Source organism: Mesitornis unicolor, unplaced genomic scaffold, assembly GCF_000695765.1.
Source record: "Mesitornis unicolor isolate BGI_N332 unplaced genomic scaffold, ASM69576v1 scaffold24576, whole genome shotgun sequence".
Taxonomy (NCBI): domain Eukaryota; kingdom Metazoa; phylum Chordata; class Aves; order Mesitornithiformes; family Mesitornithidae; genus Mesitornis; species Mesitornis unicolor.
The window spans coordinates 56,318-80,951 of record NW_010192016.1 but is presented as its reverse complement, the minus strand read 5'-3'; the positions used below and the strand labels follow the sequence as shown (position 1 = coordinate 80,951).

Genomic DNA, 24,634 nt, shown 5'->3' with positions numbered 1-24,634 from the left:
AGGGTTGCTCTTCTTGAGACCAGAATAAAACTCCCATAGACTTCAATGATGCAGGATCAAACCCATTCCCTTCATAACAGGTTCTCTCAAGCAATTTTATCCTAATTTTTTACCCTGTGGCTGAATTCTAACGTTTGAAGAAGCAAGCTCTTTAAGTGGGAAAGCAAGAAGCACAATGTAGATAACAGGAAAAAAAAGCAATCAGTGGTGAAGAACAGAGCTATTTTACCTGCTGGGTTGAGCTGGGGGGTTTATTTCATTGAGGGCAGGAGGGGAGAGTTGACACAGCAAACAAAGTCAAAATATACTCCTGTTATGCTATCCCTTCCACTGCTCCTGCAAGTATTTTTTTTCCAGGCATATTCCATTGCCTGTATTTCTATGGCAAAAGATTACAGTCTCAGATGTGCCCCATCAAGTCTCTCCAGTAAAACTACAAAATTAATTTAGACTTCTGGGTGCTGCAGATATCTTGCTGGACTTCCCGCAGACAACACTTGTCCCCAGTGTCGCTTTCTTGTCACGTAATCAAAGCAAAACTACAGCCATGCCTTATGCCGTAATAAATTACAGGAATACTACAGTGCTAAACTTTACAAACCTGGTTTTCCTGAATCTACGACATGTATTGCTGAACAACAGAAAAGATCTTTCTCCAGAAAGCAGCACATCACCGCAGCACAGATCTTCCCCCCTCTGCACACACAGCTCTGCTGCTGACTTTTTCCTGCTCTCTGAAGAATCACCCCTTTAACTTTCAAACAGAATGTGACTTATTAAAGCAGACTGCTTGGCAGCAAAGCTCTCCTAGGTTTCAGAAATATTATTGGATCTGTAAATTTGTCATTTTTTCATAAGCCTGATTCTGCGTGCATTTACCCTCTTGAAAAGAAAATGCAAGCTCAGAAACATTTCCAGTGCAGCTTGCTCACCCAAACTCCAGACACTTTTCTTTTCTCTTTCTACAAGTCCACTGCAGCTCCAAGAACACAAGATTTAAAATATCAAGAAACCTGCAAGAATTAAAGCCCTTACCTTTTAAGGCTTTTTCACCCTTCAGCGTTCATCCATTGTGAAAAAGTGAATCTTTAGCAGTTGCAGCAATGCACACACAGACACACACAGAACAGGGCTTTCTTCAGCTCACTGGTATTTCAAGTCTTTCATGTGATATCTTTGGCTGTACTTGCTTAATTCATGCCTGCTGCTGCTCAAAGGAAGTCGAGCCTGGTGAGGGCTGGCTCTACAGCAATCACTGTAGATATTCCTGACTAACAGGACACCAGAACTAATCTCACCTTATAGGCACCAAGATTGTAAATATATTTCACAGCCAACAAATTCCTAAACCTTAAGAGATGAAATGCACAAAATGCCCTAAGACACAGTTCAGCAAGGGAGTTACAAACATTAAAGTTTTTGCTGAAGAACAATACTCTGTACCCCAGTGATGCTTTTGGAGCTCTAAGGATGGCTATTTATCATGGACTGTGCATATCCCCTTGCAGTAGTTACCATGAGAACACAGCAAACAGGATTTGAATGTAAACTGCCGTCTAGAGATGTGGGGGGATTTTTTTTTGTTGCAGTTAAAAAAGAAAACTTCCAAAGCTTGATGAAGTACACACTTTTTCCACACATACATTTGCATGACAATGCTTGCAATTCAAATACTTGGTAGCGCACAAGAAGGAAGAAAAGCAAAGTTCCTTGCTTGATACTTTTAAAAAGCAAATACTTCAGACTTGAGATCAGTAGTTGCAGTTCCACAAATGCCCATCCATGTCTCACAATCACATATGAAGGAATTCATGAAAGAGAAAAAAAATCCATCAGGTGGCACAAAATGCAGAGTTACTGCAGTTCCTGAAGTCAGCTGGAGGTGGCAAGAGCCTCTGCTGCTAACAGATCAATTGCTGCAGCAGTCAAAATTCTTCTCACTCATAAATACTACACTGAACTACACAGCAAGTGTTGCACTGTAACAATACCCCACCCCTAGGCATTTCATTTTTCCCCAGAATTGTTCCGGCACTTTTCTGTTTGGGCCACCTCCTCCCAAGTGCCCCCTGAAGCAGTGTTTGCTTCCCAGGAGTCCTCCCACCCTGCTCACAAGAGCACGCCGCCACCGTTACCATTCGAGACTCAAAACCGACTCCTGCCACCTGTGGACAGACGCCTACCAAATGGTCTTTCCGCAACTGCGCACATACATGCTGCAAAACATCCAAAAATCTGGAGTTCGATGCAATATTTACAGCGCAGCATCTGCTCCCCCCCTGGCAGCACCCCATCTCAGCTCTCTTTTCCCAGCCTTAAATGCCTCAATCTCAAACTCTATACCACAGTCACCGAAAGACAAACCCTACTACACTTAGCCAAGGGATGTCTAGTCAGCCCTGCTTAGTAAACAACAAACCTTGATGAAGGAGGAGGACATGCCTGCCTGGGCGATTGCCTGCAGAGAGGAATGACCTACTTCAGCCCAGCAAGCAGCGACGCTCTGAGATGGGGACAAAGGGACAACCCGGTGGCTCCCAGGCAGCATGACCGGTCTGCTGCACCGCAGGAGCGAGGGGGGCGATCTTCCAGAGGCAACGCAGACAACGGGCGCTGCCTGCGCAGCACAAAACTTCATGCAGGAACCGTCTTGTTCCTTCAGCCAGGGATTCAGATCCGCACGTAACATCACTGCCGGCACTTTGTGAGCGGGAGCGATTGCTTCCTTCACACCTACTCTCCTTATCACTTTTACCTACGGAGTCTTCTAGTGCCTGACCTAATTACTCAGGTGATGTGCCAGGAAATGATGCAGCTGGGACACACTCCACAAGTCTTGATTTGAAGCGCTGTAATTCTGCAAAACCCAAGGCGACAAGATCCAGGTAGCTGAATTAAGCGGCGTCGGCCGGGCACGATGCCACACCTTACAACTGCGCCTTCCTGATTACAAACAATACAGCCTAATGAGCTAGTTAAGGGCTAAGGATAAATAGTTTGTATTTGGCCCCGTGCACTTGTTGGCCTGTGAAATCAGGCCAACACGATGTGTTTTTGGGAAATGGTTGCTCTCCTCCCAAAGGATGATCCTGAACAGCCGCTCCCTGGGCCTGCCCCAGGCTGCCCCAGCAAGCCTGATCTGTGCTCACAGCCTGTGGCTCTGCTTCCTCCGGGACCAATGACAGCGGTAATTGGCAGCCAGAAATCCTTCTTAAAACAGGATTTATTGAGAGCAACAGAGATTAAAGAGACATTTTTTTAAATAGGCAGTAAGGAACTGCCTATTGTACAGCTGCTTATACTAGACCTTAACTTTCTACAGACAGTGCCTCACATGCCCAGTAGCTCTACCTAGGCCACACAATCTACTGCCTTTACTTTCAAAGTATAACAAAGCAGCTATTAATGTGATTATCAAGCTTTCTATTCTCTTTTTCTTATGGATAGCCAGCCAAATTTACCCTGTGATCTGCTAGGTCCCAGCATCAGAGAACGTCATAGCTTTGGTACAGAAGGGCTACCCCAGGGCTCTGCAACCAAGCGAGGAAACCATAGAGACATTTCAATTTAGGGTCTAACACCTTTTAGCTTTTAACTACTGGGCTCAGCATCTTTAAAAACCCACAAAGGTATCTATTCCCCAAGTAAGGGGACCCAGAGTCTGCTGGCTGACAGAGGTTGGTGCATAAAGCACACGCTTGATATGCAACTGCAGTAAGATGTGCATAGAAGTTTGAAGCTGGACCATTTCATTAAGGATGATTTTTTTAAAATAAAGACTTCTAAAAGTAAAATTTTATCCAAATGCTTAGCAATCCTGTGCTGAAGGCATAGCAGAATACCCTTGAAGCTCAGTCTCCCTCCCTGCATCTCTCAAAGTTTTATGTCAGTGCTGTTCTCAATGCAGTGGCAATAGACTTGTACTGTCCTTACCCGTATTTCTGCAAAAAATCTCTCTACAAGGCAAACTCAGTAATTTGCAGAGTCAAGTCTCAATACTGCAATTCCAGCTTGACAGCCAGGTCACATCCTGCATTCACTGCACTCGTACCTGCACCACACCCTGTACACAATCATCCCCGCAGATGGGGCCAAGCAGCTCTGTCGTCGTCCCTTTGTGCTGCCCCTGAGCTGCACTGCTAACCGGTGTTTAGCTTGCTATCATGCTATACTTACCTTCGTAATGATTCAGACGTATTTCAGGAGGACAAATTTAATTCAGACGCCAAGCAAAGTAGGTTTGCATCTTATTTTGTATCAGGGGACACACTGCTTGCTATTCCAGGGTGTCTCAAAGACATTAATGACCGATGTCTCAAAGAACATTGCAGGTGCAAGCAGTCATACCTTGATCCCTTTAAATGGCTCTGCCCCCAGAACTGACCTTAGCAATCTTATTGCCTTGATAGTAATTTTCTCAGAATGAATACGCAGCACGATAGGACTCCTAAGCAGCAGCGAGCCTCACAGAATTTATTACAGACCTTCTTCTACCAGTCTTCCTTTGGATTGCAAAGTTATTACTAGTTTCACTTTTTCTGTTGCTCTCTGTAACTCCTACCCTGCAGTAGGTTTAAAATACAGGTTTAATTTTGTCTTATTTCTTTACCTTACCTAATAAATTCTAAGAATAAAAAAAATAATACAAAAGTCCTGCGGAGAAACAGAACTGCTCCTCAGAGCTCAGACGCTTCTGAGAAGGTGGCTCTTATCTTGCCACTGACGAGACCATCACTGCAACAAAGGAATGAGACAGACAATAAATGAGCCAATGTATGAGCTTCAACAAGGCCAAGTGTCGGGTCCTGCACTTTGATCACAATAACCCCATGCAGCACTACAGGCCTGGGGATGAGTGGCTGGAAAGCTGCCAGGCAGAAAAGGACCTGGGGGTGTTGGTGGACAGCAGGATGACCATGAGCCAGCAATGTGCCCTTGCGGCCAAGAAAGCCAATGGCATCCTGGGGTGTATCAGAAGGGATGTGGTTAGTAGGTCGAGAGAGGTTCTCCTTCCCCTCTACTCTGCCCTGGTGAGACCGCATTTGGAATATTGTGTTCAGTTCTGGGTCCCTCAGTTCAAGAACGACAGGGAATTGCTTGAAAAAGTCCAGTGCAGAGCCACAAAGATGATTGAGGGAGTGGAGCATCTCCCTTATGAGGAGCAGCTGAGGGAGCTGGGTCTCTTCAGCTTGGAGAAGAGGAGACTGAGGGGTGACCTCATTCATGTTTATAAATTTGTAAAAGGTGAGTGTCAGGAGGAAGGAGCCAGGCTTTTGTCAGTGATGTCCAGTGATAGGACAAGGGGAAATGGGAGCAAGCTGGAGCATAGGAGGTTCAATCCGAACATGAGGAAAAGCTTTTTCACTGTGAGAGTGACAGAGCACTGGAACAGGCTCCCCAGAGAGGTTGTGGAGTCTCCTTCTCTGGAGACATTCAAAACCCACCTGGATGTGTTCCTGTGCAACCTAGTGCAGGTGATCCTGCTCTGGCAGGAGGATTGGACTGGATGATCTTTTGAGGTCCCTTTCAACTCCTAATATTCTGTGATTCTGTGACAGGGAGGTGAGTAGAGACTCTGCAGTACTGTTCAGGGGGCACACACCAACACAGGTTTCCTAAAAAATATATTTCACTGATTAATTCTTGTCTCCATCAAGTATTTAATGCCACCTCTAATGAAGCCAGGATTTTGCAGTCTTAGATCTGTGACCAAAGAGAAGCGGATGCAGCTGATGGCTGTAGCAATGGCTGTAGCTTGTTTTAAAAAGACAGATTCTGTTGTTGTTTTTTGTTGTGGTATTGGTGCTTGTGTTGTTTGTTTGTTTTAATTTAAGCTGCACAAAAAAGGATAGATGGAGACCAGAAAAGGCAAGGTTGCAGGGAGGAACCATTATCGAATAGAACAGGAGGCAGGAAAGGAAATACGAGACCAAGGAACAGAGAAAGATGTGTCAAAGTTCAAAAGGATGAGATGATGCATAGTTCTGCAAGCTGCATGGAAGATAAGGGGAGCTGAGGAGAACAACCCTTCATTAGCAGAAAATACTCATTAAGCATACCAAGTGGAAAAGTTTCCACGTTACGGCGAGTTCAGAACAGACTGGAAACTGAAAACAGATACACTGATTGTTCAGGGGTCTCCCAAAGATTAATGGGGCCTCTGTTCTTCTGTCTTAGACCCGCTCACTGAAATGTCTTGTGACAAAAGGTCACGTACTTGGTGCTCTCCCTTTACGAAACTGCTCTAATGAGTGGAGATCCTGCTTTGATATGCAAATGTTCAGTGGTTTACTGCATATGCTGAATTGCTTTTGCTTGCCACTGTAACATTTAAAAATCAAACTCTGGATCAATTAAAAAAATCAAGTATTTACTGTAAATTATCACATCCCTTACCCAACATGAATACACTTCAATGTCTAGAAGAGCAGAAGAAATGCTGTCTGCTGCATGTTCTGCTTTTCAAAGGCTTGAATTTGTCTTCCATCCGCACAACCTCATTCACTCTCAGAATTCAAACATGCTCCCAGAGTAAAACAGCTCCCAGCACCACCATCTCCTGCTCTCCAGAGTTAGAGAGGATGCTCGCCCACAGGTGCATCACCTATTTGTACCCAACCCAGAGAGCACTGAGCAGCTTGAGAGGCTTTGCTCCTGATAACACCACTTCTGCTCTCTCCTTGCTGAGTGTCTCTGCTCCAGTTCTCCTTTAATGCTGATTTCAAAACAGGAATTAAAACAGCCCTTTGTTTCACATTATATGTTATTCTGTAAGCCTTGTTTAAGTACTTTTTGAAGAGTGCCATTTTATCATTCCGTATCTCACCACCACTGCAGAGTAAAAACTATGGGTGGAAAACACACAGAAGAATGCTCAGTGACGATTTTTACTTTCTTCCAATCCCCGTTCCTCCATTTCAGCAGCTCACCTGAATGGTTCAAGCAGTTAAGTTTCTAACCAGCCCTGCACAGCGAGTGACCAATGTGGTAAACCCTGGTAGTCCATGCACAGTTAACGTGCCTCGGAACAGGGCTGGTTCAGAGCTATGCAAACTGAGCCGCCTTATTTTCCCTTGTCAAATTGAAAAGAAGCAATGAATTTTATGACAGGATAAACTAAGAAATGTTTACCATGATGTGCACCCACAGAATCCAGCTGAGCTACCAAGGGGCCAATGCTATCCACGTGCCTGCTTCTGTACCTGCCTTGCTGCAGATGGAGCAACACCAATAAACTTGTAAGACTGGCACCAAAAATCACTGTGTCTGTGAGACACGGGTGGGAACAGAGAGCAGTGCATGGCTCACAAAACTTAAATCAGTGAATCCCAAAAATGCGTTTTGAGAACACTTCCTTGAGTGAAGGATGCCATCAACAAGTATTATATATGACTTTTCTTCTTCTTTTTCATCAAGTCTTCTACTGAATCAGCTGCAACAGGTAAATTCTGTGAGCCTTTTCCCTACTCTTGTTCTTCAAGAGTTTGTTTCTTATTTGGTAAAGCCATTGAATTAAGTTAAATTTGCAGCCAAACTAAAGCAAATGGAAAATGAGGACATTTTCATGTAAGATTTCAGTCACATTTTACAGGTACTTTGAAAGGGATTGTCTACAGGAATTTCCAAATCTGTTTCTGCATGCACTCCTGCAATTAGATGTGGTTTCCTGAGACTGAGGCTGTCTCCAGCTCCTTCTGTTTGCACAGCTGCTAATTCTGTGAGAACTTTGTTTTAATGATAGTAAAATATATGTGCAGATACAGTAGCATATGCCAAATCTGTCTGAGATGGAGCATTCTAGTGGGAAAAGACTGGTAGAGCAACAAGGAACATGGGAGTGGGAACTCAGTGGTTTCCTTGCTACGGAAATGCCACAAGCACCTGGTTCTTGCATCAACCATGGCAAATCCTTGTGACTTCAGTACTGAGGAGATGAGCCTTACTCAGTTGCAAAAGAACAAATAAGGAAAATGTGTGAGTTACTTAAATTCTTATTAAGACCTTAGAAAGGTCATAGGGCTTCCAGGAAGAAATGGAAGGGAAGAAAACAAGCATTTTAAATGACCCTCCCTCAGTGACCAGGGGCTCTCACTGACCCCAGCTGCCAGCCAGGGCGCTGTCATCCATGTGGGGTTTGGCTACCTGGTGGCTGCACACATCAGATGCTTCAGGAGGCAGAAAGCAGGTCCTAATCTCTTCCAAGCTGTTCCGTCTTGCTACAATGCCCACAGTCTGCATGTTATTTGACAAGCCATGAATAACAGTGCAAAAGCGGAGTTAACAGTGACTGAAAACATGTGAAGTTGAGGATGTGCCATGCAGGTAGCACAAAGAGCTGCACTGAAGTCTGCCAGGTTTGATGTGTTAGTGTCCTGAATACCCAGACATCCCAGAAAAATGTAACACCTAAAACTGGACTTAGAGCAAAGTCACCTATTTCTAAGTTGCTATGTGAAAACCATGAAGCAGATCTGTTAGCACCTCTGCCTATTGCATTTTTTCCATAAGCAGACCAAACCTGAGTAATGATCTACAAAGCCAAAAACAGATGTGCAAAAACCCAGAATACAAGGATGAGGCCAACAGTATTAACTTCAGCGATTACTGTACCATCACTGCTTCTTTTCTAGAGAGCCCTCCAACGTATCTAAGTAAGTCTTGACACTTCCTTTCATCGTATGTGACTCAAAAGACAAATTGATACAGTAAGCCTTAGCTTCCAAGTCTGTTTTAAAAACACAGGTCTGTAACAGAACAAAACAGCCAGCATGAAGACACCGAGAGCTGTATATAAGTTGAAAGACTCAGTCTGATGACAGAGAGTTGGTTGACAGAGACACACCAGCTTTGCTATGTGCACCACCATTCACTTCTCTAGTGACGTAAAACAAACTTGGCAGTTCTAATATTTTCTTCCTAAAAAGGCTCTCACAGAGTTGTCAAATGTGCAGCACAGCCTTCTACCTTCCTTTAACCATCTTTAGAGCCACTCATCTATCAGAGTCGTGAGCAACACCTATTAAAAAGGTGCCCACAGACATAGCCCACATGCAAAAAAATCAAGTTTTTCCTGGTGCTTTCACCTTGCAAAGCCTTTTCCAAAGTCAGTGAAGAATGCTGCCATCCTCTGCTTCACAGACTGGTAAGTAACCAGATAGGTGGTGGAAGATTAGGCCTGAGACAAACAGAAAACACGGGCGCAATTTTAAATCTTACCTTCTGCACGTTGGGCTTGATGCACCGAACAAAGAAAGGGTTTGAAGAGCTCAGCGTCGCCATTAAAGAATGAAGCGATTCCTACAAGACAGGTAGAAAGAAGACAGCACTTCACAAGCTGACTTTTTGTGCAAGCAACATACCCTGGCTAAAGCTCTTGCAGCTTCGCATCGCAGACAGCATCTAACTGCAACACCTAGTGGTGCACACCAGAAATTACTGTACCATGTCAGCTCCTGCTTGTGAGCACACAGAATCAATACGTGCATGTTTGTTTCTTCTGATCAAAACTATCATCACCGTTTTACAGTGAAAAAGATATGAGGATTGATATGAAGAAAATTGTTCATAAGGAAACACCAAATTGGAAAGTTGCTGTTTCAGAGATCTTTCAAGTGACTGCTTAAGACTTAGGATCCACATTCCCAAATTGCTGAACTTGAACAAGTCAAAAGGAAGGATAAGGGGTCTAAAGACAAAGTGAAATACCCACAAACCCAGATTTCCTCTTTTCATTTCAACCACCCCATACCCACTTGTTTTCCATTTTCCCTGCCATCAGCAGCATCTTGTGCACAGGAAGTTCCTCTCTCCTGTGTGGTCTCAACCCTTCTTGCTAAAAGGACACCCTGATAATAGATGTTAGTCAACAAGAGGGAAGAAAAAATATTACAAATTTCTGAAAAAAGAGTTAATTTAGAATCCAGTAGACATTGCTTTATCAATACTAGATTTTAAAATGCCCCCTCCTGATATTAACAAAAATTGAGTAAAGGATAGAGTAGTAAAGAAAACAGATCTGACAGAAAAACAATGCTAACAGCATTAATCAGTTTCACAGTTATTTCATGTGATAGCTAATTGCATTTACAATAAAAAGAGAGATTATAAGATTCAGCTAAAAATACCAGAAGAAAACATGGGGTTTTTTTCCTAGTTTTAGAACTCTGAATGACCCAATACACCGTAGACTATCAGTTGTCTGAACCTCAGCCTGGAGATAAAAATCACAAAAATCCCTTAGTCCTTTTATGATTATTACTTTAATTACACATCCACCCCCTTCTTGCCTGAGCCGTCATTCCGTATCCTTTTCCAGCTTGCCTCATTCTATATTATTAAGTATGATAAACCATTTTAAACTGAAGTCTGGCATTTACTTTGCAAAGAAGAAATGACTATACAGGAGGGGAGCTCAGGTTCTGAAGAGCCCAGAAGCTTGCAGTGATAATGTTTCACCCCTCAAAGGTGGCACTACGTGCCAGGCAACAGAGAGAATACACAGCAGGCTGCCAAGGAGACAGAAAATCCACTTTTTAAAGGAGCAACACTGTGTGTCTTACCATATGTTTTGGAGTGAAACTGCCAATGGCAGTCTGTTACAACAAATTCTTGCTTTAATCTGTAAACCAAGGGCTTTCATGATGACTAAACATGAAGTGATAAAGGCAACAGGCAGAGCTGTGGCTGTGCACAGGAGCCCGTACAAGAGCAAAGGGGGCAAACGGTGAAGTGACTGGGAGCACAAATGATAGCTCTTGGTTTGTTTGCCTTTACCAGGCTATGGACCAGAAGTTGGGGGCAGTAAACATTTAACAGCCAGAAGACACAAATATCTTTGTGTAAAGACAAATATTTACAGCTTCAAAAAGCAAAGGCTTCATTTGTCCTAGACCTGTGCGAACATTACCACATCTATGGACAACTAAGCCAATTCTCTCAACACAAGACGACTACTTACAGAGACTGGAAGAGTTCCTCAGTGTAAACAAAAATGATTTAACCCATTTTCACATTCATCTGGGGTGCAGCCAGCCAGATTCTGCACAGTGCTGCGTGCCTCTAAGTCACTGTCAGGTGATGAGCTAATCTGAAGTTTGCCCTGCTTTAAGCAATAGGCTGAACCAGATGGCATCTAACCTCAGCTATTCTGCACGCACCCCCAGGCCCGCATTAGGCAGGCTGTCAAATGAAAAGAAGAGTTAACCAGCCTATCATGAGAATAAAACTGTGAGGGCAAAGTTCTTATCTTCAGTTGACTAATCCCTAGAAGGCTTTAAACATGAAAAAAACACTCAACCTAATTCTTTGGGGACAGCATGATGTGAAGGTCAACCTCTTGTAAAGCAGCCCAGCTGGTTAATGGTCAGTGACCACAGCTTTAGATAAGCAGCAACCAAGTTTTGATTTCATGTTTTAACATGCTTTATGTTGTCCAAGGCCCCTGACAAAGAGATGAAACTCACTGTTCTACCTTGCAAAGTGGGTGTAAAAATATGGTTAATACAGTAAAATTTTGAAGGTCTACTTCGCACAGGTACAAATGACTGAGTGGAAACAGTACCTGCTGCTATCCCAGAGAGCTAGCAAATGATACCACCTCAGCACAAGAAGTGGGTATTGTCTGAGATCAGCAATGGTAGAGCAAAGCAAGCTGTCCAGGGAATATAACATTTGTGTTTTTTAACAAAAGACACTGTGTGTGCCCCAGCGTACACTCCTAGCTGTTCTCTCCAACACTTAGCAATAGTCTGTAAGGATAAAATCTGCCCTCAAGGGGTTTGAGTCTGCTCCCTTTTTTAAAAAAAAGTGCATGAACAACGCAAATGTATATTAATTCAAACAAAATGAAAGATAACTAATCCAGACTTGTACTCACGCAATTTACAAAAAGGTTTTGTGCCAATCTTTCTCTTTTGAATAATTTTCAGATTGACTTTATTCTAGATTTCAATTTGGTGCCATTTTTGATGGCAGAGCTATAAAGCCTCATAAAATAGTGTTTAATAAAACAGCATTCCAAACTTTAAGTTAAAAAGCAAGGCACCGCCTTAATGAGGTATTTATTCAGTATTCATTTTTCTTTGCATACAAGCACCACTGTAAGGCTTTGTGCGATTTTGTGGTTGGTTTTAGATCAGAAAGAAAAAACAGGATGAGAGAGACCACCTTCATAGATGAGCTTTAAAACAAGAACACATAGGCAAGTGGAAAGCAACAGGAGTTTTGTGCAGATGGTGTGATGCGAAGGTTAGTGTCTGCTTGAAGCCAGCCATTATGCCAGATCAGTTGATCAGTAAGTGCAGTTTCACAGAAGAGACAGGAATGTTTTGACGCTGAAGCTTTGCCTGTTGTAATCTGCAACCGTTCTTTACTGAACAGTGCTTATCTGCCGCTGATTAGCTACAGAGCAGAGGCGACGCATTAACTAACCTTGAACTGGAGACTGACAGTGGGTTTGCGGTGCTTGCTTCCACATTTAAGAGTATCTTGGTTGTTGCGACTTGAAACATGTTCAAATAGATCATAGATGAAATCAAGACTGAAATGGGAAAGAAAAAGAGTGTCTCTTAAGTATATGTTAACAGCCTATAAGGTTTACCATCACAGAATGCAAAGAAAGCACTGTCCTGTAGAACATATAACATATATATAACATATATCCCAATAGAACACTCCTCCATCCAAAAAATGCTTATTGATTTTCTCCATAATCTTTAATAAGCAATAGATTTTGCCTTAGCAGAATTTATGCAGTGAAGAAAATAAAATAAAGCAAAGCAAAGCAAAGCAAAACAAGACAAAACAAAACAAGGAGGTTCTTTCTTCTCTACTCCCAGCACATCATTAGGGAAACCAAGTGTGAAGTCCTAGAGTCCTTACTGCATTGTACTCCACTCCCTCAACCAAAACTCCATCTGGCTGTAATGGGAACTATACCTGAGCAAAGACCAATAAACAAGACTTCCAGCTTGTTCAGGGCCATAACACAAAATAACCACCCACAGGAGCCTCACTTTCTGATCCCAGCTGTGTCTGCTGTTTTCTACCCTATCAGTCGGGTATCCTTCTCTTACCACTTCTACAGAAACACACACTGTTTAACTTGAGCTCCAGACAGATGTTGGTACAAAAGCAAAACCAGGCACAGCAGCTTTAACTCATTTATTACTTTTACAAACATACTTCAATTGACAGATGTTATGCCAGATATGCCATGAAACCAGAACACATAACATAGAGAGGGAAACACTTATTAAGTTTCCCCTGTAGAGAAAGGCTTAAGGGATTTATAAACAACTGCCACAGCAAGGCAAGATGACTGGATGAGATGGGTGAGGGCAGCAGATGAGACAGCAACACCCAGGCTCAGCTCCCTCCTCTTCTGTCTCCCCTCTGTGTGTCCTGGAGTCTCAACCACACACCTACAAAAAGGGACGTGGTGTTGCTCTGGCTCACAGGGTAGCGCTGTAGGGATCCTGAGACCTTACACGGCAGAATGACAGGAAGCACGCAGCTACCAAAGACATCTCAGACTTTCAGTAATAAAAATCTTTATAGAAATTATCCCTTTGGAGCAATTACTACATGGCAATTTGCACTGCGGTAGGTCCCTGACACTAAGCTTTCACCCAGATTTGGGAATGCCAGAAATACAAGCAAATTGGGCAGTACATGAAGCAAAAATCCACACATGCACACTGCCTATAAGGCACCCTGGAACAGTTAAAAATCATTATCAGCTTTCAGCAACCTTACTCCCCACTGAGTAGTGAGTAAGCTCTCTAGCAAACCCCTGGACTGAACAGGGACGAGGTACTGTGCAACGTGGGAAAACCTGACTTTCTAAGAACCAATTACAGTCAGATCTGCCTATAAGCACCTGTTGTATTTCTTCTATGCTCATTTCAGCTCTGTCAAAGTCTGATGCTACAGAATATCTAACATACTCAAACCCTGGCAGAATTAGGTGACAAAGCCTGGCAGAATTAGGTGATACAACACCCCTTAATACCATGTCCCAAGCAAAAGATCGCAGAAACGTACCTGCTTTCCCGTAACAAGTTCAGGAGATCGTCTCTAAAAGTGTCTCTGTTCTTCTCCAAGATCCCCCTGACATCATACTGGACCTAGCAGGAAACAGAGCTAAATCAGACAACAAGGCAAGTAGTCAGGCACCTCTCGCAACAGCGGTACTGTAAAAACCACTGAGGGAAGAGAGTGCTTTAGTTAATTTTGAGCTGCCTCAGGGTAAAATTAAGCTAATGAAAACTCCGTTTGGGATAATTGCAGCAAATAAAGAGAAAATTACCTCTCCAGCGTAGTGCTTCACTCCAAAGTTGTGAACAGCAACTCTTGGTTTTACATAAAAAGGGTTGTTCTAATTGGAGGGGAAAGAAAAGACAAAAATAATGGGGGTGGGGGGCGTCAGGGAGTGGAACGATACAAAAGGTCACATTATCCTCTCAACCCAGACCTAAACAAACTACTGTCTTCAGTGAACTCCATGGAAGATTAATGCTCCAAAAGCAAACAACCAACTTATAATGATAATAGGATTTGTTAGTCTGGGCTGCTTCACACACTGTAATAACAGATTTATAGTATCTAAAAAAGCATTACACTAAACCTGTACCCATCTGGCAGAACCATCTATTAAAGGCACTTTGAAAAAGAAGGCTCTGTCTTAAATTGGCAGTTATGAATACTGGTAGGTACACTTGTATCCCAGAAAGTCTCAAAAATAATTCTAGGATCACAAAAGTAACACTAATCTGAACAGAGGAAACTGCAACCTTTTGGTAAATGACATCAAGGTGAATACTTCTTTAAATCAAGGGAAATTAATGATCTAAGTAATCTGAGTTACTGCAGGTTGTCAGAGCTCTAACTGAAAGCAGAACTTGGCTTATACACCAATATGGAAACATTTAACTGGACAACAGTAACAAGGGTATGTTCTTCCAGGTATCCGACTCAGTCTTGACAGCAAATGGTATGGATTGTCATGGAAGTAGGACCACATCCAAAACAGCCTCTACAACTATGCACCCATGTATTTGAACCATGAATTTCTACAGAAGCAAAGAGACCTTCCATAATTTGCACAGAAAACATGAGCAAAAGATCACATACAGCATGTTGGGTATTCAGCTTCTCCAGCAAGGTGGAGTCCGTAGCTTGAGGGAAGTGGCTTTCTTCATTGATGAGGGCCAGCAGCCCCAGTTTCTAGAACAGCAAGAAGAGGCAGAAGATGAATTAGTGCACAGATGGACACAGACGCTGTCCTGAGTTTGGAAAAATCACAAAGTCCTTGAAGTCGTCGTGTGCAGAGAGGCGCAAAACCACCCATACATGACTAAAACCCCATTCTCACAGAGGACTGCAATCCTGTTTTCTGGCAACAGTCATTTTGAAACATACACCGTATGATACATGTGAAAAAATAAAGAAAAAGAAGTCACTGGAAGAAGCAACAGTTCTCCTGATGTAGGCAGTTTTTAGGCGCAGACAATGACATTGTCCCAGAATATATCCCCAGTCTCCAAGATCTCAAGTGATCAGGAGTCCCTTAAAATGTGAAAAGTTAGTGTTAACAGCCTTTAAAAAAAACTATTCTTCTGTAAAATTATCTCCTTAACTGTTGAACCAATGCAAACGTTCAGCACTCACAGTGCCCAGGGGCACAGCAAGAGATACACAGTTTAACTATGTGAAACACAACCTCCCTTTGCTTTGCACATGCCTCTGTGTTACTTCCTTTTATGTTCCCCATTTCTCATACTGGAAGAGGTGGTGCACAAAGCAAGCTACCCTGCAGCTAATTGCTATGTCCAGCAAGCTTCAGACTGATACAGCCTCTCAGAAAAACATGGTTCTCCAGGTGCACATTTTCATAGGTCACTTCGCACTGGCACAGAGCAGCTCCTGACAAACCACGCTGTCCTGACCACAGTCACATCCCGGCAGCTGGATCCTCTCCCACTGCCCCCAGTCTGAACTCATGCAGCCACACACCCCGAGAGATAAACTCACACAGCCTGCTTGCACTGCTAGTGGAAGAGACCATGGATGAAATTATGCATGACTTTGGCTTTGCCATCCAGTCAGAGTTACTACTTCTATGCAGTGAACTCAGACCTCATCTGCCACTCAGCACTTACATTCCTACCAATAATCCCGCAGAAACTACATGCTCTTTCACCTGTTCCTTTTTAGTACAAACCAGAATACAGACAAAATTATGGATGAGGTCAAAACTGTCAGGCAACAAATGAAGATTACCCACATCCCATGAAAAGCCACTATGGGAGCAAGACACTAATTCTTTCTGCTCTCTCTTGTTATTCTTTTTAGTAATTTCCAAATATTGCTTTTGTATAGGATCACACACTTAAAAGTTACTACAAGGAAAAATCCGTGTCTCGAGCTTACAATACAATCTATAATAGATCCATGCATGAACATGATCTGATTAAAAGTTCACTATTTAAACATGCAAGATCCACCATTCTCGTCACTTGTTCCTTGTGTTGGCAGGTATTTTCAAGACATATTACTTCAGAATAAAAACTAGAAATAGGTACTGCTATCAAACTCTTATTACCTTTTCAATAAGATCCAAGCATTCTCCATTGTCTGTCCAGTCAATATCCTCCCATATTAGTCCTTCCCTAAGGAAAATAAGGAGGGTTTTTTATTGAAAACTACATCAAAAATATTTTAAATACAGAAATGCGAGGAGCTGATGTATTTATCTTGCAAATTACAGCACAATTAGCTCACTTTTAAAAAATGCACAGCACCAGACAGAGATTTTCAAAGAAAGCTAAGGTAGGTGGGAAATCAGATTTCCAGTGAATACTGATGTTTTCAACATTCTCTCAAATTTCCTCTGTATCTCTTACCTGCTGTATTCCAGTTGCTCCAAAGAAAAGATGTGCTTGTTGAAATATTCCTGAAGCTTTTCATTTGCATAGTTAATATTGAACTGTTCAAAACGGTTTACCTAAAGAGACAAGAAATTTTCAAAACCACATACGCTCCAGGTGTTTTACTTTGCAAACAAGGAGCTGCTTTAAGTCATAACATGTTTAATAATCAAGTTCCAGTGAAAATGACAAAGTTATGTAGGACAATGAAGCATAAATATCAGACAATCCATTTGAACAAACTTTTGAAACCTACCTCGAAGTTTTCAAATCCAAATATGTCCAAAATTCCAATGGACTTGAAGTCTTCCTTGCTCCTGATTCTGCTGTTGATTTTCTTAATGACCCAAGCAAAACACTGAGAATAAAGTGCCATAGCCATAGAATCTCTGCTGTCTATTGCCTGCATTAAAGAAGGAACATACAAGGCATCAACCATCACTGTTAACTGAGAACTTACCAGACTCTGCTGGTCAGCATCCTTTGCAATGTAAAATGCAAGCAGGTTTGTATTCCTATGTACCTTGACAGCAATTGTATTAACGGTTACAGAGCATCACGATTTAAGCTTTAACAGTGTAGGTTATAACAGCTGTACACCTATGTGGGTTTAAAATTACATTTCAAGGGTAAAGCATTAAAAAATTAAGAAATAATAAACTTAAAGTCCGGAGGAAGAAAAGAGAAGTGTAAGAAATAACACCTTAATTTACCCCTTTCTAGATGTAAGCATAATATTACGTATACCTATTTCTAATCCCCTTCTTGTAAATAATAAAATGACTTCTGCTGAAAGTTTTCCAAAATGCCCACCTGACACAGACGTCCATAATAAAAACTATCAGACTACATGATTAGATGCAAACAAATGGCAAGTAATCAGGCTTAATGATTAACAAGAGCCAAGCTACAAGCCTGGGCCAGAATGATAGGATGGAATCTATAGAGATTTCCGAGAATCCAATTATACCCTTCCCAGAAAATCTATGTACTATTTTTGACAGCAACTCTGATGCATGAGCTAAGCTTCGGCTCCTGAGTGACCAATTATTACCCTGGACTTCATGACTGAGCCCTCTATTTAATAGACCCTAAAATCATGTCAAAACTGAGATGCCTTTACCTGTTGTATACTAAGAGGTGTTAGGATTTCTTCTCCCCTGAGTATCATTGACCTCTGTGTCAATGCTTCAGTTAGCTGTGTGGAGTCCAATCCCAGTAGTTCAGCAGATCTACCCAGAGCTGGCAAGAGAAAGAGACAAACACAAATATGTCCTTAAATGTATAAAGTTATGAAACTAATTTGCTGCATCATCATCATCACCATCATCATCATCACCACCACCATTCAAGATGCTTCTAAAATGAGGGGGATTAGAGATAAAAACACAACTAGAAACCCCAGGATATGTGTTTGCTGCTCATGAAAAGGCACAGTATCATAAATATGCACAACTGAAGGAATTTAGCAGTAGAAATTCATCACAAGTAAGTTACAAATATTTGTTTTTCTCTTAATGTTGCATGTTGTGTTACTGCTTGCACTAATACAGTTTTACAGATACAAACAGTAATTCATTCTTTGACCACATGAACGTGTTTCAGCTTCCCTGAGGATGATACGGATAAAGAAAACCAATGAATTTTTCTTATTACGTGCTTACTTTAATTTTGCTACAATGTGGTATATAAAGCAGTACATAATGCTACTCTTTATTGCATATTTGAACAGACATTTAGAATGCTCGTCAGCCCAATCTTTAGACGTATCAACATGTACTTTCAGGTTTGTAATTGAGGTACTGAAAGCTGTAACAAAAGATACCTTCAGTGGAGATCTCAGTTAAGGAACGTACTCGAACACTTATGTTTTATCAACTTGAGAATATTTCAAAGAAGTAGTTAGATTAAAATGGAATTTCACTATTATTAATATGTGCCCAAGGTCTTCCCTAATTAAGGCTTAGCATCCAGCAGCAGATTAATTTGCCTTATCTGTCAAAAAACCCCAAAAATAACATTTTAAGCAACATTTACAGACACTAAAAAACAGTAAGGCCCTTTCACTGTTTGGCCTTGCTATGGTCAGACACACTGGCAATGAAAATAGTTTTCACACCTCAAGAAACATTTACATTTGGACACATGGCCTTCTCACCTGTTTTAAAGGACACTTGTGCCCCACCAGCCGTGATGAACTCAACATTTCCTAGATGCAAAATGCCAGCCAACAGCCTCAAAACTTCTCGCACTTCCTCCTTGCTGAACTGCATCACTTCCATTGCGGTCTGGAATGACATGGAAGCTCCTTCAATAACATGCACACCAACTCAAAAATGGGGACAAGGACAAACCCACCAGCTGTGTTGTCAGGCCTTAGAAAAGCAAGTCAGGACTGGCAGGAGTTCATTCCTTTGGTTTCATCCCAAATCAAATACACTATAAGCCATGATGGGGACGTCCTGGAACTTGTAAGCATCACTCTGGTTTTAAGAAATCTCCTTTTGATGCTGCTAAGGATGCTGTAATTTGCTTTCAAACTCTTAATTAAAATCATGTAAATATTGGAATGCCCTACTGAGTCATGCATTGAACAAAATTTCACTAATTGGCATTACTAACTGATAACCTTCTCTGTGTTTTTACCAAATTTTGCCAATTAGCCTCATCAATAACAAGGCATGGGGGAGGAAACAAAGGAACACTAAGATTTCCTTATTTGTTTTCTCTGCCAAGAAGAATTCGGAGAAGCCCTTCTGCAGTATATTCTAGGCAAGCCATGAAGTCCAAACACACATCTTACCAGTGTGGTCTGACATCTTACAGCAAAATTGAGCAAGAAAAAATAGATCTATATAAAATGAGTTGAATTTATGAATAACCAAAATGGCAACAACCAAGCCTCAACTACATAACTGAGGAGAACAACAAATCTCTATTCAAAGAAATACTGAAACAAGCAGAGGAACATACGCTTTTCTCTGACATAAAAAGGGTAAGTGATTGTATGACTCTCAAAATTACCAGAATTTCCCAAATTTGTGTCTAATATGACCCTGTCTGATACCAGATCACAGTTTCACCTTCTCACAGTTAGACTCATCATGTTATGGTCACTGCAGGTACCTGACAGATGACACATGACACAATTTATCTTTCATAAATCATCAGTTACAAATGGAAAAGTCTCAGACTCACTCCACAATTAAAACCAGAGAAGAGATAAAGGTTGAAAGTTTGTTTTGTATAGAAGACCTTTCACAACAGAGCTCTAAGAAAAGCAGCAGCACTTGGAGTTCATCTCCATGCTCACCGTGCAGTTCCTCCCCATCTCCTACAAAAAAGTTTTACTTAAGTAAATTTCCAGGACCTAAACCACAATGAAAATAGGAAAAGGGGATGACTGTAATAGGTAGAGACAAGGCCAGGGTGAGCTGTGGGGTTTCTACCTGCCTCCCGCTCTGGGAATGCAGCCTGGCAGCCTCAGCCCCTGCTCCAAGCCTACCTGTACTGCGGGCAGCACCCAAGCATCACCTGCCCAGCTGATTTCATGCTCTGCCTACCCTGGGATGATTAGCACTAATTAACTGTCACACTAACCAGCTTGAGCCATGTGACTATAATGTAGATAAGTCACCAACTTTCCCAACACCCCCCAGTCCCACCATACTAGATGAAGATGTTTTACACTAAAAATAACTGTTGCATCCACTACACATTAATTTGCTAATTTGGCAAAGAGACTAACATAGCTAAGCAAAAATAGTTTGGTGAAGGACATAAAAACCATTATTTTTACTCATTTTTAAAATCAAACACATATCACCTCAGTGATACAGTAACTAATTAGCAATTATCCTAACAGTTAGTATAGACTAACTGCTGTAACTACTTGGTGTGGGTAAAAGACATAAAACCATTCAGAGAAAGACTCCATCAGAACCCCATTTTTAATCTGTGTTTATATTTTCTTCAGCTCTGTCATGTAAATTACTCCATGCAACTGGATTTCCCAGCTGCAACTTAAGAGTCACAGAAGCCCAGATGCTTCACTCCTCACGTGCTGCACTGCAGACTCAACCTGTAATATAAGACAATGTAAGGAAGGGCAAAGGTATGTAAATGGCTTACTGTCTTCCCAACAGCTATTCCTTTCATTCCAAAACGTAATCATTTCACTAAATTATAGCACACTTTGAAATGATAAAGTAAAAATCAAATACTGGAGGGAAAGTAAAGATATGGTCTAAATGGCAGTGAGTGTCATAAGAAAATGTTAGTCTCCGTAGTGCCTCAATGATAGAGCTACATGTACAGGTAAGCATAAGAAGGCTTTGTCCCTTGCTCTGCCTATGGGTTCCAGGTGTCTGCGCCTCCAGGATTTTTAAAGCACAAAGACCCAGGGAAACAACTCACAATGACTTCCTTGAAAGAATCTTTGTCACTGATTGTCTTATCCGCGATACATCCAGACTGGTTCAGGTAGTGGTAGTTCTCTGGTACAGATAAGTAAAAAGCATCTAATGAGGAGACAAAAGAGGACAAGTGAGAAAAAAATAAATCCCAAAGCACTCCACAAATTACTATGTCAGAGTTAAATAGCACACAATTCATTTGCTCTGAAATTATGGTGATGCACAAAACAAAGTTTTATATTAAAATCAGATATGGGGCTTTAATTTCCTGGTTTTTCCTTTATTTAGCTGCACAATGAAGTTAACTCTACTTTTTAGCATGCAAAGACAGCAAGCCCAAGGGGAGATGCCGAGACAGCTTTAGGCAATTTTGCTCATATACAAATGTCATTTCTTTTGTTCAGTGGATTTATTTTTTATGAGAGAGGATTAGAGGAACCAGAATTATTTCTCTTTGTTGCTGTGGAGTTATTTAGTACCAGCAAAAATATTCAGCTTGAACAAAACGAGGCATGTTTGTCCCCAAGTAATTTTCCCAGGGCCGCACAAGAAGCTGGGAGAAATATTACCGGCAGCTCAGTGACATTCTTCAACTAAGCAGGCTGCTTTATCAAGTTGAGCTCAAATTCACACTCGCTGAATCCTGGCTGCATAAATAACCTATTTCTCTGCTTGGGTTAGCAGGTTTCTGCAGTTAAATTCTCCACTGCTGTCACCATGGCTGACTGCTAGCAGAGAGTCACTACAGTGGTGTGACTTGTGCTTTGCCACTCACCTTTCTCTCTCTCTTCTATCCCTGCCAGCAGAGCATAGAATATATGATAATTTCTTTCCCCAGGGTTTTGTCTTACTACACGATTCTGTCAAAGTAAAAAACAGTTTCCATTTAAGCAATCATTTTTAAGGAGAAATTTTTTTACCCACAAATTCAAAGAAAATACTGAATTAAACAGAATAAACTGAGCAAAAGCAAACATCAACTTACTTTTTCCAATAAATCTACATCCAGGAAGAAAAACTTCAGTCAAGGAATAGTGTAAAAAGCAATTAAGGCACAAGCTATTTATAAGCTTCCTTCTTTCGCTGGAGACAATAGGAAGAGCATCATGGTCTTTTCTTACGACACGTCTACCATCATAACAAGGAGAATAATGTAGCAACAATGCTAATATTGCAGCAGTTCTAATACCAATGTACTTTCACATCTGCTCCTCCATCCCATCAAAACTGGACTTGTCCTGTTCTGGATTTTAAGCGACATCTGATTTCCTTTCCCTTTTGTTTTCCCTAAAGCCTGGAAACTGGTTTAAGGATGAAATCTGCCCCACTGCAAAAGCAGTTTATGTTCAAAACACCAGGTAGGATCCCCTTGGTATATTCCTCATCCCCACACCTTTGGTGCTTTGTGGAGCTGGCTCATAATCCAATTTTACCAAATGCAGGACAAACACAACGATTTGGCCCACCCGTGCTCACGCTGGTCCTCCAAGAGTATATAAAACCCACCCGGCCACAAGCGCAAATGTGCTTGTGCACAGACACAGAATTTGGTGTTGCTGCTTCCCTTTCCCACCTACGTCAGATGGATTTAACTGTGTTTCAGGTTGGAGTGAAAGGACAGACACTTTTCTCTCTGCCCTAGCACAGAGGGCACATGGAAGCTGCCCACAAACATGGGGGAAAAAAACTAAACCACCAAACAAGGATACAATCTATAATTCTTCCTCCCTGAATGTTTCCTTTCTGACAGATGTTCAGCTGAATAAACTTCCCAAAGCGACTTGAGTTGTTGTTGTAAACAGTCTTTGCATTGCCAAAAGCTTCCATGATTGGGCTGTGAAAACACAGAACGACAAGCGTGTTAACGTGTGACCAGCATGCCAACAGTGTCACATGGGGCTGGTGAAAGGAACAGCACTCTGAAAAGCTCACTCATGATACCTTCCTCAGCTACAGCCTACATCCTCAGTACCACCTTCTATTTGTTAACAAGGGGCATCTCAATTTTCTATCAAAAGATGCAAGTATTCAAGCAACAGGAAGATTCACCACACTTAACTACTCTGCAGCTTCATCTGTAACTGCTTAAAAGCTGCATGCACTTCTCGTTGTAGTACTCAAATTTATAGAAGTAAGAAATCTCAGCACACGCAAGTTGTTAGACAGATGTAGGGAAGACAGGTCTTGTCCTAAGGCAATTAGAAAAAATAATTACATCAAGATACAGCATGTAAAACAGATGAAGCATGATAAACAAAAGTAATAGCATGTCAAATTGTCTTTGTATTTAAATAGTTTAGAACCATGTGTTATTTTATTTGAACACAGAGAGAATTTTTTTTGCTTGCATAGAGTGTGTCCAATTTATCTGATGCATTTACTCATCTGTCTTATCAGTTCTCAGTTCTCCTTATCCTCTCTTTCCTCAGCATGCTTTCACCACTTGCACACTTTATCTTCACCGTGCTCTATCTTGTTCTACCTTATCCTCAGGCTATAGAAACCAAACCAATGGTTCCTCCCTCCCATCACCCATTTCCCTCATTCCAATTATCTGAATTCAGCCCCAAACAAAAAACGAAAGCCACCACTAAAGCATCATCCATTTCAAAACTATGCAACTTTTTGCTTCATTAAAATATCCTACTGTGCTCACAGCTCTCTAGAGCAGCCAAGTAATTTTGTTTAATGGAAAATTTGCCCCTTTCCAATCTTCATTTTATTGCTCAGTAAATGCACCCACATCTTTAATTACTTTGCAATCTCGTATTTCAATGACAAAGCTTCTGTGTGCTGGAAAAAATGACTGTGTAGTGAGAGATCGAGTACCTGCTCTCAAGAATAGCTTGCTCCACACAGGAGGTCTTCTCTCTGCAGGACAGCTCCAGCGAATGTTGGCTCATTGCAGACAAGAACTTGAGAATCAGCTTAGTGCTTTCTGTTTTGCCAGCACCACTTTCACCACTGAAAGAAAAAGAGAAGGAAGATGTTAGCACAATTCCAGTTGCCAAGCAAAAAGCCCTCTGTTTGACCATTTCCCCAGACTCTAAATTTCTGGAGGCCAGGAAGACTGGGATAATTAGAAAGTGATACTAAAACAGCAGCCGAATGCACTTTTAAGCTTGCTGAATATGACGCGAATATGACAATGAACATGAAAAGATATGGACAGGTTGGAAAGGTTCCAGAGAAGGGTGACAATGATGATCAGAGGACTGGAAGATCTGGTGTATGAAGAAAGGCTGAGAAAACTGGGTCTGTTCAGCCCTGGGAAGAGAAGGCTTAAGCGGG

At 41.7% G+C, this 24,634-nt stretch overlaps 1 protein-coding gene across 1 annotated transcript in view; it reads right to left on the bottom strand.

Annotated features, from left to right (window-relative positions):
• MYO10 (myosin X) overlaps positions 1-24,634 on the bottom strand; it is a 125,802-nt gene that overhangs the window by 44,987 nt on the left and 56,181 nt on the right. The window contains exons 4-18 of the mRNA XM_010186940.1: positions 24,173-24,307; positions 23,053-23,177; positions 22,329-22,342; positions 22,119-22,203; positions 21,345-21,448; positions 19,087-19,216; positions 18,052-18,170; positions 17,185-17,331; positions 16,905-17,005; positions 16,604-16,670; positions 15,133-15,225; positions 14,309-14,377; positions 14,044-14,126; positions 12,430-12,538; positions 9,217-9,297 (exon numbers count right to left, since the gene is read on the bottom strand). Coding sequence (XP_010185242.1) covers positions 9,217-9,297; positions 12,430-12,538; positions 14,044-14,126; positions 14,309-14,377; positions 15,133-15,225; positions 16,604-16,670; positions 16,905-17,005; positions 17,185-17,331; positions 18,052-18,170; positions 19,087-19,216; positions 21,345-21,448; positions 22,119-22,203; positions 22,329-22,342; positions 23,053-23,177; positions 24,173-24,307 — 1,462 coding nt within the window. The remainder of the gene's footprint in view (positions 1-9,216; positions 9,298-12,429; positions 12,539-14,043; positions 14,127-14,308; positions 14,378-15,132; positions 15,226-16,603; positions 16,671-16,904; positions 17,006-17,184; positions 17,332-18,051; positions 18,171-19,086; positions 19,217-21,344; positions 21,449-22,118; positions 22,204-22,328; positions 22,343-23,052; positions 23,178-24,172; positions 24,308-24,634) is intronic.